The sequence below is a fragment of the Medicago sativa genome, chromosome 8 (assembly GCF_051527215.1).
Source record: "Medicago sativa cultivar Bolivia chromosome 8, Bolivia_mono, whole genome shotgun sequence".
In the NCBI taxonomy this organism is placed as follows: Eukaryota; Viridiplantae; Streptophyta; class Magnoliopsida; order Fabales; family Fabaceae; genus Medicago; species Medicago sativa.
The window spans coordinates 55,554,841-55,571,508 of NC_140756.1; the positions used below are offsets into that span (position 1 = coordinate 55,554,841).

The following is a 16,668-nucleotide window of genomic DNA, read 5'->3' on the forward strand; positions in this document are numbered from 1 at the left end:
AACGAAAAACGAATACTTAATTAGGATAGCTCAAACACCCAATCAAAATAAATAGTTAAATACTACATTAATCACTAAAAGCAAAATTGTCATATTATTTTATATGTTGTTTTACAATATTAATATGAATCGTTAAATATATTTTATTTTCCTATCATATTATTTACCATTTATTACTTTTTTTTTCTATTTTTTATGATGTATCTTTCTCAAATTATAATGAAGTGTAATTTTGTATAATAACTTATAATCTCTTTATTTCACACAACATTAATAATATTTTTAATTTTATATGAAATTATCAAGGGACTTGAAATTTAGAATGGGTATTGTAAATGATAGTACAAACATAATATGAAATTATCAAGGGACTTGAAATTTAGAATGGGTATTGTAAATGATAGTACAAACATAATGTTTTAGTTTAAACTTACATCTTTTACATCAAGTATATGATGGTACTGTTCAAGTTATTTTTTTTTTTTTTTTTACAAGTGTCCAAGAATGTTATTCTTGGGTTCTTTATTTTTTTATGATTAAAATTTTGATTAGGAAAGAGACATCCCATGTTGATCTAGGAATGGTTCATGAGAAACAATAATCTCATTTGATGTAAAATCTAAGAGTTCATCAATGTGAGTTGTCAATTGATCTTGGAATGGTTCTTCAAATAATATTTACTATCAATATTACTTACACATGAATAGACTTTCAAGATATGGAAGCTGGTTCATAAAATCAGTTGGTAGACTTTCATTTAAATTGTTATCGTCAAATCTAGCATCCCTCAAGAAAGTCATGTTGTAAAGCGGTGGAATTTTACATGCATATGTGTAACTTTTACATCTAAGTATTATTGTACTGTCCAGGTTAATTATTTTGGACCTATTTATTTTTTATAATTAAAATTTTGATTAGGAGATAGAGACCAATGTAAGGTCATTGAGAACCAATAATTTCATTGAAAAGTTACTATTAAAATTCAAGTATAATCTAGAAATTACAGAACTGTAGACTAACATCCAAGTAGATTTTGTATGACCAAAAAATCTAACGATTCTTTCGACTAAAATTAATTTTTCTTTATATTTTAAGCAACAGAAATAAACCTTAACAAAATCTATAAAGTTGGAATCCCCAATTTTTTTCTCAATTCAACCCTAGAAACAAGAATTTTTTCTTAGATTGTTTTTTTTAAGAAGTTGAACCAACCCACCAAAATTGACACATTGAACTTGTGATCTTAAATAAAGTTAAGAGAAGCAAACCACCATAATTATAAAGTTGTATCTTTTTAATCATAAATAAAAACCTTTATATCTACTTTCATTTCATCTCTCTCTCTTCTCATACAACGTTGCTTTTCTTCTCTCGTCACTTCTCTTCTCAATTGCGGTCTTTTAGACCTTCGGTTCACTCACAATTGTCCCGATAAAATGACAGCAATTTTAAGGGTGTATAGAATATATATGGTAAAACATTCCTGGCTTTGCAATTTATGGGTAAAATTTCAGAATTGAAAGAGGATTTGAAAAAGAAAGAGGATGCATCAAAGGACAAAATATCAAATTGAAAATAAGAATAAAGCATTTGGGTGGTTTTATTGAATTCTCTCTTGGGTTATATTTATAGGGTTGTTGTTTGCTTTAGTCACAATAATGTTTGCCTTTTGTTTACGTTGGGAGGTTTATTTATGTTGGTTAGAAGAATTATGCAATGGGTTACAAGTTAGGGTTCATGGTTTTTAGATGAATTGAAAATCGCAGTACTGCATCCTTGGTCTTTGGGTTGTAAATGTTGGATAAAGATGAAATTTTAGGGTTCACGGTTTTTATTTTATTAAACAATTTCAATTTTTGGTTTTTAGAATATTTTTTTACTAATTTAATTAGATTTTAATTGGAACTTACTATCAATTATTGAATATAGAATTTACAAGTAATAAAAGTTTAAGTTTAATATGTGGATTCAATTTGTATAATGTCACATCATTTTAAATTGTACCGCATCAGAAGTTGGAAAAAATAAAGGACCAAAATTGTGAATTTAGAAATGAAGGACAAAAATCCATAAATCGAATAAAAAATGGGAGAAAAACTGCAATTAAGCCAATTAATGTACATATAGTTTATTATTTATTTTAATATAACAGTAAAAACGATTGTAAGACATAAATGTTATATTAATAGAAAAAAAATTGTATATCCAAAAAAATTTAATAGAAAAATTTACTTATAAATGTTGACAGTTCTTTGTTAGAAAGTTTTATAATGGACCCGTTTGTTATAACTTTTTTTCAAATAGATTTTTGTAGTGTAATATGTTTGTTATGCTTTTGTTACAAAGAAAATTTTATGGAAAGCTTCAAATGAAAAATTTGTTTGAATAACTTATCTTAAAATGTAATTCTAAAAATTTCATCATTTTGTTGTAATTTTTTTTTGATAATAAAATTGTGAAAAAATCTCTAAAAAAAAAGCTATTTCAAATAGCTTTTCATAAAAACCATCTTTAAATATGTCATTTTGAAAAAATATGTGATTTAGTTAGTGTTTGATAATCACATGCTATTGTTTTATTTGTATACAATAATTTGATGTATTACAATAATTTGATATTTTGTGATAGGTCAATTGTTTAACCACTTTTTTATAATTTGGAGGAATAGGAATAGCTAACTATGGTTATATTGAATAGATGAGATTGCAAAATGCACAAAAATTATAAATCCAATTCTAATCACATTAGATACCAAATATGTTATGAATGTGAAGCAGATTGCAAAGGTGCATATAATTATAACTTGAATGATGTTAAAACAATCCAAATTATATAGGAGAACATGTATTATAACTTTGATTTCACCCCATCTTAACACTCAATACAGCCTAAAAATGATTCATTGTGTTAACAAATTGTGCATGGGATTAAATTTAAACTGAGGAATCAATTACTATGTTGTTAACAGGAATGATGTTTGCGTGTTTTTACTTATTTTTATGATTAAGATTGTCTTGCTTGAAGGATGGATCATTTATGCTTTATGTATTGGAGATTAAATTAGCACATATGTGCTTTAATCTAGATGTTCAAGGGAATTTTGATATCAACGTGTTTACATTTGTGAAGAACCAAGTCTTGCTGCTATTAGAGAAGCCACACAAAATGGGATGAAAGCATGTGTGTTTCACATTGTGGTTCGTATTGATAAAGTGTCACTTTTTTTTTAAGCTAACCGGGTGTATAAGGATCTGCGGCACCCTAAGTTGATCAAAATTAAAAGAAAAAGTATAAAAGTGGGAGGACATAAAAGTGGAAGTTGACCAAAAAACAGTCGAGTCAACCCACAGGGGTGGTATGATCCAAAACAGTCTTACAGGGTAAAATAACCTAAAATTCTAATTCAGAGTAATCATCAGCCACACAACACTAGCATAATCCAATAGATCCACACAAGTGCGCGAAACCAAATTACAAAAACTTAAGTGTATGAATTGATGAAGTCTCGCATGTTTTATGTTATTGCTTTCTATAATATCATTTCAGACTCCAGCCTTCTATGATTTTGTTATCTAATTCTTTTTTATTTTATTTAATTTGTTATTTAATCAATAAGCTTAGCTTTTTAATATTTGTTTAATTTTCTATTTAAAATCATTAAGAAATTTTATCTTGACAGAGTAAGTTTGAAAATTTATTGGACATGATATAATTTTGCCTTAAACTTATTGGACATGATATGTAGTTAGTCCCTGTAAGTTAGCGAGTTTTTTATTTTCGTTTATGCATTTTTTTTTAAACAAACCATTTACGTTGCAAAGGCTTTGATTTTAGTCCTTGCTATCAGTTGCTGTTAAAAAAAAAAACTGATTTGGCAAATACAGATTGATGTGGCAAACATTTGTCTGAGTCATAAAACGGAGGACCAAAACCAAAAAAGTAATAAATCGGAGGACTAAAACAAAAAAAAAGTCATAAATCGGAAAAACAAGCAAAAAGAAAAAGAAAAAAAAAACTCAACTCTTTGATATTTCTTGCACCTCTCTCTCCTCTTCTTCATCCTCTTTCGCGTCCTCTTCCTCTTCCTTTCCCTCTTCCTCTTCCTCTCATATAATGTCGACTGCATATCACCTAGCCATTCCAAAACATGAGATTTTTTATTTTATTTTGACATAATCCCCCAAGATGTGCTATTTGTTTTTTATTTTTATAATATTTATTAGAGTGTTGCAAATGAAAGGTAGTAGTTTTAGGATGTCAACATAGTTAAAATGTCTTTATTGTCATGTCGATGAATTTGCACTCTAATTTTTAATTGTAAAATCTAATTAATAACATGTGCATTACTTCTAAGATATTATGCAGCAAAAAAAAAATCGTAAATGATTCATAAAAGAAATTAGTAAAATTTATAAAAACAAAAGGAGAATTGTAATATCCCGCATGTCAGCATTGATATATTACTCTTTAATCGTGCCAGAGGAAATAATTTATGGAAAAGTAAGTTAATGGAAAATATTTTATAACATGTCAGCAGAACAAGGGGAAAAGTATCAGAGTCGTTTTTAACACGTTTGAGGCAAGGGCATAATTGTAATTTCACAGAAAAGATTATTTATATGATTTTGGGTGGAAAATATCTCATTTTCCTATCTCTTTTCTCTCTCTAGGTTAGAGAAGATTTTTTTTGCTCTTCCCTCTCTTCTCTCCATCGGTCTTCTCCTTCTCTTCCCATCTTACCAACTCATCAAACCCTCTTCCTTTGAGATTCAAGATCAAGAATTGGTTCCTCCATCACCATCAAGAGATTGATAGCTTGGATTGAGGCTTGGTTCCAACTCTTCTCCTTTCTACAAGTCATTCAAAACCTAGGGTTTGGATTGAGCAAGAAGTTTGAGCTTAAATCATGGTACTCTCAAGAACAAGGAACAAGTAGAAGCTCTATTTAAGCTTGTTTTCCAACTCTATCTTCACAAGGGGAAAACTCATGAAATTAGGGTTTTGGTGAAAGAAGCTTTGGAATGGATTAGTGATAAGCTAGCAAAGATCATGATGCCAAGGTTTGCAGAGAAACAACAAGATGGAGAAGGTTTGAACAAAGGAAGCAAGTGATCACAAGTTAGGGTTTTATCATGAATGAGCTTGGAGATTGGAGATGCTTCAAGAAACTTTCTAGGTGAGTTCCATAGTTAGTTTTCCCACCCTTTTGGGATTATGTTAAGCCTTGTTAATTAATATGAAACATATGATATTTCTAGGATTTTTAAGTATATGTTTAGTTGCCCATTTTCTTGCCATGCTTGCTAAACGTGATAATACTTGCTATATGAGTGTTTTATAAGTATTCTATGATCAAATGTGTTTCAAAATACTTAGAGGCACTTGGTTTGAGGTTTTTGGGCTTAAAATACCATTTTTACAAGTTCTGGACTGTCATAACTCGCCACGGCGAGCTATTACTCGCCATAGCAAGCAAAACACCCACCCTGGGGTGTTACTCGCCACCAACTCGCAACTGCGAGTAAGTTAACTCGCAACTGCGAGTAAGGATAGCTCGCAACGGCGAGCAAGTGGTACCTCCTGGTGCTGCTTGCTCGTTCTGGCAGTTTTGACGATTTTCGTTCCGGATCTTTTGTGTAGTCTTTTATAAATGTAAACCCCTCAAACCAAGGCCTCAAATGATGATCAATGGAAGCAAGATTCTTATGTTAAAGAGGCAAGTATTATGTATGTTAGTAAGGCATGGCATACGAGAGAATTAAGTAATGAATCGGGTAGTAAATTATCCATTAAGCAAGGGAAAAACTAGAGCCTCGACATAGTCGTCGAGAACTAGCTAGTTAGTACGAATCCCTAGAATGATAAGACGCGAAGGATAATCTCTTCGCACATGATCTAGAATGACTTAGCTAGTATGTAAGTTGTGGATTGATAAGTATTTCTCTCCACCATGTTATGAACAAGTAAGAGTTTACCACTAATCGGTTCGATTAAGGTTCCGAGGTAAACAATCAAGTATGTACATGTTTAACTTATGTATACGACAAGACCATGACTAATAAGTGTAGGTGGCATGTCTCTTGCTATCCACATCAGGGGGATACAAGGGGTTCTCATGATGAGAACGATTCAAGCCGTAAGGGACCCGCATGTCACCGAGTAAACAAGACGTAGGTGTTCGTGTCTCTTGTTATCCACGCCAGGGGGATACGGGAGGTTCTCGACCTAAGGGGAACGGTTTAAGCCGCAAGGGACCCGCACGACACCGAGGGAGTCCGATGTACGTACATCGGTCATGTATGGGATTGATCTCGGGGTTACTCCACCCGGGACTATCCGTAAAATGAATCAAGATAATAATTGTTTGTTTAACTCTAACCAATATGAATGAACTTAGATACGTTATGCACGATATGATTATGTTATGTTTATGTTTATGTTCATGATTAAGTTAAGAGCAAGAGCATTAGATGCTACAAGACTAGAGCAAGTTATGAATATGATACCGATGACGATCTTAGGTTTCCCCTAATCGTCCAGTTTAGAATCGTGCCATGATTATGTTATGTTAGGCCTCGATACATAGAGTGTATTCTTGGAAACGCGGTTCTAGGTTCCCCTCGACCGCCATGACACGTATATGAAGTTAAGCCTATAACAAGTGAGATAAGCCTATGACGGGTCTAGCATGCACTACCGTCTAGGAAATATGACCACACACGTATAACCAATCGTCAGGTTGTATTGTAGACACGTGGTGACCGTAGGTTCCCTCGAGGTTACCTATAGCCTAGGATTTAGGGGAACTCACTGAGACATTATGTCTCATCCCAATCCTTATTTGTTTCAGATAAGCAGGATGTTTATGCATGTTCGGAGCCGGATGGATATTACTTCAAGGGTTCGTTCGTAAAGCTACAGGACGTTATAGTCATCAAGAATGTATTTTTATGTATGGATGAGTTGTATTGTATTATGTTGTATACGAACGTGACTTGATGTATATATTATTCATTCGTAAAAATTTTATGTTGTATATTTTAATGTATCCAGTACTAATATTAACGCACGTGCCAGACTTTCTAGATACGTCTGGTATGGGTGTTACAATTGGTATCAGAGCAGGTCGATTCAGACCGTGCCTTGGGTCATTAAATTACAACTAAGGTAGTGGGACCATTGGGTTCCGGGTAAACGTTTTAACTGTCATTGTTAGTTGAGCCTGATCAACTCAATTTAGCATTCAACGATTAGAATGGATGCGTGAGAGCTGAATAGGACCCAGGAGGAACGAAGTATGTGATGAAGAAGTTCGATCGTGCCAGAAGGTGGTCGGTGAACAAAGTAAGTAGAAGTGTGAATCCTCCGGGAATATGAGATATGTTAAGAAGGAACGTTCCAACAATGATGGGTAAGATGTTAGTAATACTTTATGTACCCGTAAGTGAATGAAGTTAAGGACATGTAAGTTGTCAAGTTGTGTTAGTGGCAACGTAATGAGGAACGCTATTCGTAGTGGAGGAGGATAAGGATTCAAGAGAAAGTTTTATGTTATCAGGAATAAGACATTGATTTTCGATGTGCCAAAAATTGTATCGAAAGAGGTTGATGTTGCCATGCATATGTTATAGAATATTTCACGAAGATATGAATGAATGATGTGCATTGTATGCTTGAGAATAAGAATTTCATGTAAAGAATGTTTTCTGAAAAAACAGAGTTGGAGAAGCTCACCCATAGCAAGTATGGGACGAAATTTTCCGTTTTCTACCAATTCGTTCCTATGGTTTGCAATGACTATTGGGGAGATGTCTTCACAATGATCTTTTATGTAACGAAAATCTTTTATGATGTCAAGTAATAAATGCATATCACATTCTAAGATTTCCAAGGAAAAAGGCGTGGGCAATCATCAACGAAATCGATACGGCTTAAGGTAACTTTGGAAGTTAATGTGTCAGGAGTCAAGAAGAGTCAAGACTAAGAGTATAGAATTCCGGCACTTAGAAGGAAAGCCCCGGATGATTATGCATGAGGTATGAAGTAAGAAGTTAAAGCGGTGCAAAGTTATGAGAAATCACAAGGCTCACGGATTATGAGGAATTATGACGTATCGCTCGAACCTATGTTTTGCTTAATGGACTTGCTAAGGCTCAATATGACGTTGAAGTATAAAGTTTAAATATTTTTTTTGAAGGATTTACGCGTATGGGTGATTGAAGTTGACATTTTGAAAATTCACAAGAGATTTTCTAGGTACCGGTTTGCTACGACACTCGTAGAGCGGGCTAGACTTATTAGAGTCTAGGTTGATGGCACGTATGTGTTATCAACTCGTTCTATGATTTTAGAGTAACGACCGGGGCCTAACTCAGTTTTTGTATAAAGTAGAAAAATCATCAACGTCAATGACCCGTGCGCTAGCTTACGAAGTTTTCTTTTAAAAGAAAAATAAATGAGAAAGCATTGGTGTGATTAAGCAAAATATAGTATGCGAGAATGCGAAGGTACAAGGTTAGATGTTCAAGAAAGATGTGTTCAAGTGCTAGATAAGTTTGTCAAAGGAGTTCAAGTATGATGTGAATGGTAAATGCAACCAGTAAAAACGTAAGGTTTACCCCAAGTCAAGTAATATAAGCATAAGATCAGTTATCACAAGTTTTGAATTTACAAGACAAGTGTAAGGTTGTGATGTTGGTTGCACCATGAAAGATTTTGAGGATAATTCAAGAAGTGAGTATTCAAGTGATAAGCATGAATTGAAGTCTCAGTTGCTTTAACGGAATAGAGTATTAGATTAAGCCAACCCGTGGGAATCAGAGTGGCGCCATGGAAGCTAATCGTAACATCAAGAAACATGGGATTTTAGTATGAAAGAATCAAAACACCAAGAATGATGACCGGTTACCGGAAAAGGTATTAATATTCAAGCGATGACCGAATGAGAGGATGTGGAACATCAAGTTTAGTGTTCCAAAGAAAAGGAGCAAGTTAATTTCAAGGGGTACAAGGATTTCCTATGGATATGTAAGGGGTATTGCGGGTATGTATATCGGTTAAAACGGGAAGAACCCATCTTCGAAGTTAAGCATGTTATCATGAGAAAGATGCAACTCTTGAGTTTTATGTGATGAGCTTCATGCCCTTGTATGCGATACTTGTTGAATGAAAGCGATACTTGTTAAGACGTGTCAAGTCACAAATTTATAACTTTTAAAGCTAAGATTGGTATTATGGAACTTAGGAACGATGCTTATTTTCAAACTCATGAAATTTTATATTTTCAAAGCTGATGAAATACGTCGTAAGTAAACTCACTTAAGACGTATGAACTTCAGGACCAACTTGTTGTGAACAAGTTCTGGGCGGGTTGTAAAATCTTTTTCAAAATATAGAAACTCCTCCGGTGGTTCTGTGGTATCCTTACAATTCCGTTGTGGAAATGATAAAATCTTTTTAGTCATGTATAAATTCGTTCCAAGAACCCGAATACCAAAGTTTAAGAAAAAAAATTTCAAGAAAGATTTAGGAACATGTATCGTAATCATTTAACGAGAGACGACAATGTTTGTATGAAGCCCATATCCTACAGGATACACGGAAGTATGTTAAGAATGTCTGATGTATGTGCAAGTAGATTTGCTAGAAAGTTTCAAGAGCATGTGAACCACAATGTTGGTTATCAGATTGTCAAATGAAGTGGAAATTTGATTACACTCCTCTATGTCAAGCTTTTTGAGTTACCCACTAGTTCGGGTGCGATAAGATTGCAATGGGATCGAGAGATTTCTTAAGACTCGTTAAGAGATTCGTGGAATCGTCTATATGAGTAATGTATGTAAAAGGCTTAATTCGCAAAGTGCGGTAAGAAAGATCATGTATGCATGAAAAGATGTTTTATGTTGCAAGCAAGCACTGCAGGGCAAACCTGGGTTCCAATAGGATTCCAGTTAAATGGCAAATCCTTAGTGTTCATGTTTATGATAAGAGACCTTTATGAATGGTTTATGTTAAGTGTGTAAGATACGAGTCTGAGAGAATACGTCTATGTGTAGCAAGGTAAGTTCTAAATCATGATGTATCAAGTTAACTCTAATTTTTGAGTGATGTTAAGATCAAGGAAGCTATATGCTTATGTATTTGAACCAAGGAGCAAGACAAGACACAAGCAATGATGAACTTCTTGAGAATCTGTGTTTCGAACATGTATGGCTCAGACCAAAGATGATAAGTTTTTGCCATGATGATTGGTAGTCGATCTCTAAATTTCGAGGACGAAATTTTTTAAGGGGTGTAGAATGTAATATCCCGCATGTCAGCATCGATATATTACTCTTTAATCGTGCCAGAGGAAATAATTTATGGAAAAGTAAGTTAATGGAAAATATTTTATAACATGTCAGCAGAACACGGGGAAAAGTATCAGAGTCGTTTTTAACACGTTTGAGGCAAGGGCATAATTGTAATTTCACGGAAAAGATTATTTATATGATTTTGGGTGGAAAATATCTCATTTTCCTATCTCTTTTCTCTCTCTAGGTTAGAGAAGATTTTTTTTGCTCTTCCCTCTCTTCTCTCGATCGGTCTTCTCCTTCTCTTCCCATCTTACCAACTCATCAAACCCTCTTCCTTTGAGATTCAAGATCAAGAATTGGTTCCTCCATCACCATCAAGAGATTGATAGCTTGGATTGAGGCTTGGTTCCAACTCTTCTCCTTTCTACAAGTCATTCAAAACCTAGGGTTTGGATTGAGCAAGAAGTTTGAGCTTAAATCATGGTACTCTTAAGAACAAGGAACAAGTAGAAGCTCTATTTAAGCTTGTTTTCCAACTCTATCTTCACAAGGGGGAAAACTCATGAAATTAGGGTTTTGGTGAAAGAAGCTTTGGAATGGATTAGTGATAAGCTAGCAAAGATCATGATGCCAAGGTTTGCAGAGAAACAACAAGATGGAGAAGGTTTGAACAAAGGAAGCAAGTGATCACAAGTTAGGGTTTTATCATGAATGAGCTTGGAGCTTGGAGATGCTTCAAGAAACTTTCTAGGTGAGTTCCATAGTTAGTTTTCCCACCCTTTTGGGATTATGTTAAGCCTTGTTAATTAATATGAAACATATGATATTTCTAGGATTTTTAAGTATATGTTTAGTTGCCCATTTTCTTCCCATGCTTGCTAAACATGATAATACTTGCTATATGAGTGTTTTATAAGTATTCTATGATCAAATGTGTTTCAAAATACTTAGAGGCACTTGGTTTAATGTTTTTGGGCTTAAAATACTATTTTTACAAGTTCTGGACTGTCATAACTCGCCACGGCGAGCTATTACTCGCCATAGCAAGCAAAACACCCACCCTGGGGTGTTACTCGCCACCAACTCGCAACTGCGAGTAAATTAACTCGCAACTGCGAGTAAGGATAGCTCGCAACGGCGAGCAAGTGGTACCTCCTGGTGCTGCTTGCTCGTTCTGGCAGTTTTGACGATTTTCGTTCCGGATCTTTTGTGTAGTCTTTTATAAATGTAAACCCCTCAAACCAAGGCCTCAAATGATGATCAATGGAAGCAAGATTCTTATGTTAAAGAGGCAAGTATTATGTATGTTAGTAAGGCATGGCATACGAGAGAATTAAGTAATGAATCGGGTAGTAAATTATCCATTAAGCAAGGGAAAAACTAGAGCCTCGACATAGTCGTCGAGAACTAGCTAGTTAGTACGAATCCCTAGAATGATAAGACGCGAAGGATAATCTCTTCGCACATGATCTAGAATGACTTAGCTAGTATGTAAGTTGTGGATTGATAAGTATTTCTCTCCACCATGTTATGAACAAGTAAGAGTTTACCACTAATCGGTTCGATTAAGGTTCCGAGGTAAACAATCAAGTATGTACATGTTTAACTTATGTATACGACAAGACCATGACTAATAAGTGTAGGTGGCATGTCTCTTGCTATCCACATCAGGGGGATACAAGGGGTTCTCATGATGAGAACGATTCAAGCCGTAAGGGACCCGCATGTCACCGAGTAAACAAGACGTAGGTGTTCGTGTCTCTTGTTATCCACGCCAGGGGGATACGGGAGGTTCTCTACCTAAGGGGAACGGTTTAAGCCGCAAGGGACCTGCACGACACCGAGGGAGTCCGATGTACGTACATCGGTCATGTATGGGATTGATCTCGGGGTTACTCCACCCGGGACTATCCGTAAAATGAATCAAGATAATAATTGTTTGTTCAACGCTAACCAATATGAATGAACTTAGATACGTTATGCACGATATGATTATGTTATGTTTATGTTTATGTTCATGATTAAGTTAAGAGCAAGAGCATTAGATGCTACAAGACAAGAGCAAGTTATGAATATGATACCGATGACGATCTTTGGTTTCCCCTAATCGTCCGGTTTAGAATCGTGCCATGATTATGTTATGTTAGGCCTCGATACATAGAGTGTATTCTTGGCAACGCGGTTCTAGGTTCCCCTCGACCGCCATGACACGTATAGGAAGTTAAGCCTATAACAAATGAGATAAGCCTATGACGGGTCTAGCATGCACTACCGTCTAGGAAATATGACCACACACGTATAACCAACCGTCAGGTTGTATTGTAGACACGTGGTGACCGTAGGTTCCCTCAAGGTTACCTATAGCCTAGGATTTAGGGGAACTCACTGAGACATTATGTCTCATCCCAATCCTTATTTGTTTCAGATAAGCAGGATGTTTATGCATGTTCGGAGCCGGATGGATATTACTTCAAGGGTTCGTTCGTAAAGCTGCAGGACGTTATAGTCATCAAGAATGTATTTTTATGTATGGATGAGTTGTATTGTATTATGTTGTATACGAACGTGACTTGATGTATATATTATTCATTCGTAAAAATTTTATGTTGTATATTTTAATGTATCCAGTACTAATATTAACGCACATGCCAGACTTTCTAGATACGTCTGGTATGGGTGTTACAAGAATAAATTAGTAAAATAACAATTATATTCTTTCACGTTTCATCTTTTATTAATATATGTAAAATGGTCAAATGCATGATAAATATTACGGAAAAAAGTAGTCAATTCTATATTAAAATTCTTAAATCATAAATAGTGAAAAACAAACAAAGATGATGCATTATATCTGAGGTTAGAGTACCTGAAAAGCAGTTAGAAAATAAATAGTGAACTTTGAGTAAATATATGTTTGAAATTGTTTGAGGTATTGGTCTGTTGTGACTAGTATCCAATTCTTTCAACCACTGAAGGTTGCCAATAGATTCAAGGATAAATCCAGTAAAATTGTTAGCGCAAAGATACAAATATTGAAGCTTCGATAAGTTCCCCAAGATTACATGAATTCCACCTTCAAACTCGTTAGAATTGATATGAAGAACCTTTAATCGGCGTAACCGACATAACTCTTTTGGAAACTGACCATCGAAGCTATAGTTTTTCAGGTCAAGCATAACAAGGAAGGAATGATTCCCCAAGTTTAGGGAAACAATACCTCTAAGGCTCATGCTTTGGATAATATTTTTTTATATTTATTGTCAACTTTATCATTAATCTTTTGTTATTTCTCGATGTAAATGACATTGCAAATACTTTTTGACGCATAGTTTGGGCTTCCACGCCCTACCTGTGCGGAGTTTATTATGAATTATTATAAATTGGTTATATGTGCAGCCGTTAGTGTGGAACGGGAGGAGTAATAAATCTTGTATACTGAAATTATAAAATCATGAATCGTGTGAATACAAAAAATATACTAAGTAGGACACATAATATCAGAGCTAGGAGTACCTGAAAAGTAGTTAACCTCTAAATTGATATGTTCAAGTGAAGACATGTTTAAAAGTGTTTGAGGTATGGGTCCAGACATCTTGTTCAAACCAATTTCGAATTTTTTCAACCGATGAAGGTTACCAATAGATTGGGAAATAAAACCACTGAAATTGTTAACACCAAGATACAAATATTCAAGTTGTGACAAGTTCCCTAACGCTGCAGGAATACCCCCTTCAAACTCGTTATAGCTGATATGAAGAACCTTTAATCGGCGCAACCGACATAATTCTTTAGGAAACTCACCACCGAAACTATTGTTTTTGAGGTCAAGTATAACAAGGAAGGACAGATTCCCCAAGTTTGGGGAAACGGTACCTCTAAGACTCATGTTTTGGAGAATCAAACTGTGGACTCTACCGTGTCGCTCATCACAAGTGACACCAACCCAGTTGCATACGGAAGAGGATGTTGACCAATTATTAGACAACATACCATAGGGGTCCGAAGTAATTAGAGATTTGAATGCTAGAAGAGAAGATTGATCAGTTGTGATGTTTTTTGTATTTGCAGCTAAGCAAGCAATAAAACAACAATGTAGTGAGAGCGATAAAAGAAAGAGATGAGATGATAGATTAACCATTTTCCCGTAATGTGTGTGAATAATAGATGAGGCAAGGGACTGACGGGAATGATACATACATATATAGTGGTTTAAAAATGAGTTTCTAGGCTATGATTAATATTAAAACGTGTATCACTCACTCCCACAAAAAAATAAAAAATTAAAACGTGTATCACTCCCCACTTTTTCTTGGCGGGGTGTGTGGTTCAAGTCAACCAGGTCAACAAAGATAGATATTGAAATGATTATTGTCTATGACGAAAATACGATACGACCAGGAAGCAACTATAGATGAAGGGATTTCCCCTTATTCGCAAAATAATAATGTTAAAGACGAAGGGCAAATGCAAAGAATCCCTTAAAGTTAAGTTTCTATTTTAAAGTCAATCAACGAAAAAAAGGACAAGAGTATAGCATACGATAATATGTTTTATTATTATTTTTAGGGTCATGTTAACCAGTGCCCCGGGGCACTGTTTAAGGAAACTAAAAAAAGAAATTTCAAAGTAAAAATAACACTTTTTAAGCTTTTGATGAGTTGACAACACAAGTTCCAATGCAAGACTTTCTACATTTGATTACTTAACCAGTGCCCCGGGGCACTAGTTAACATTTCCCTTATTTTTATCATTTAGCCTATAAATCCACAATGTGAATATATGGGACGTCTGAAGTTGGAATTTCGGCTCATGTATAAATGTATTGTCTTTACAATTAAACTAAGCTCACAAGGACTACAATAATATGTTTTTAATTCCTATAAAATCATCAATTTTTTCTTTTAGTTCTTACAAAATTTTGACTCAATTATGTATTTCGTCTTTAATTATATTTTGATCCCTAAAGGCTTTTTTTCGTTCCATTTTAATCTTTTAGCTTATAAACAATAGACACTAAGATCTTTTAAAAAATTGTTTGATTTTGATCTTCTAAATTATAAACAGTATATACTTTTGTTAATAATTACTACCACCGTCTCTAATTATAAATATCGTTAGGAATCTAAATTTCATACATTTTGTACCTTAAAATTAAGTAAACAAATTGAAACCAATAAATCTTGAAGGATTAAAGTGTCAAATATTTGTAATTTAAAAATATTAAAACAAAAAACTAATGGAACCAAATGAAATTTTTTTTTTTTACTGAATCAAGAGTGAGGAAAACATCAAGGAGCCGCTGGATAACCCGATTAGGTTGGCACCTCTAAGAGACTCTAATCCTCTGCCGCTCACTCATATAATATATAACAAAAAAGGAAAAATTATGTACAAAAGGGAGGCCAAACCAAACCCTCTAAAGAAAACTGCAAAAAAGAAGAAAAATTACGGAAAACGAAAATTAGGTAACCCATAACAGTCCTTATAAAAATTATCCCGAACAAAGACGGGCAAGCATTGTCGTCGCGGAAAATGTGTGAAGAAGAACCTGCATACCATGAGACAAGCAATTGTGCCAACAATTGCGCCACCGAATAGGAATCAAAGAGGGCTGAGAGAAAGCCAAAAGAGCACTGGTCAAGTCCCCCTCAATCCAAATGTACCACCAATGATGCGTAACTTGAAGCCTCTAGCTAGTTTGGATGATGTTGACTTGTTATCAGTTTATTTCTTAGTCTAGGATAGTTGGTTTATTGCTAGCTTCGAATATGTTAAAGCACCCATGCTTGCGTGTGTATCAAGTCTTCCTCCTTTCTCTCATATTATGTGTTAAAATCTCTTTTCTTGCTGCATGAATCGATTCACTTATATCGGAATCGTATCACAAAAGTCTATGACTCTGTGTAAATTGATTCATGACATATGTGAATCGATTCACTCTGATTAATCTCAAAATTGCATGAATCGTATCATCATATGTCTCTAACTTTCTCTGAATCGATTTACTCTAGTTTGAATTGTATCAACCTTCATCCTGGGCAGTGTGAATCGACTCAAAACTCATTTGATATGTATCAATCTTCATAGCATTTTTCCTGTTTCATGTGTGTCACATATTTATCTGAATCGATTCACTCATTTAGTGAATCGATTCATTCAGTTGTGTTGGCTCAAAATTTTACCCTTGTTTGTCTTTACTATATAAGTTATTCCTCTCATAACTTTCAAATTATTGAATCATTTGCAACTATTCTCTATAGGTCTCAAAAACTCGTTGCACTTAAATTCTTCAAGATTAAACACTTTTTCTTAGAATCACTTTGTTCTTTGAGTCACATTGATTTGCTAGGGTGCTAGTAGGGATTGTAAGTTG

General features: G+C 34.4%; 1 protein-coding gene and 1 long non-coding RNA gene across 3 annotated transcripts; one reads left to right on the forward strand and one right to left on the reverse strand.

Moving 5' to 3' along the window:
- Positions 1-521: 521 nt before the first annotated feature.
- On the reverse strand, positions 522-14,533 carry LOC146899677 (uncharacterized). Of its 2 annotated transcripts, XM_085737560.1 has the most exons (2): positions 13,809-14,533; positions 522-4,131 (listed from the first exon to the last, which is right to left on the reverse strand). In XM_085737560.1, exons 1-2 carry the CDS (start codon positions 14,488-14,490, stop codon positions 3,956-3,958), a joined length of 858 nt encoding a protein of 285 aa, XP_085593686.1. In that variant the 5' UTR covers positions 14,491-14,533; the 3' UTR covers positions 522-3,955. The 2 variants fall into 2 exon arrangements, with proteins under 2 accessions (XP_085593686.1, XP_085593687.1); XM_085737561.1 differs by lacking the exon at positions 522-4,131 and having other exon boundaries at positions 13,363-14,525.
- LOC146899678 (uncharacterized) lies at positions 10,560-12,914 on the forward strand. Its single transcript, XR_015023439.1, has 2 exons — positions 10,560-11,046; positions 12,721-12,914. It is a non-coding gene; the product is annotated as an uncharacterized LOC146899678 (long non-coding RNA).
- Positions 14,534-16,668: the final 2,135 nt, after the last annotated feature.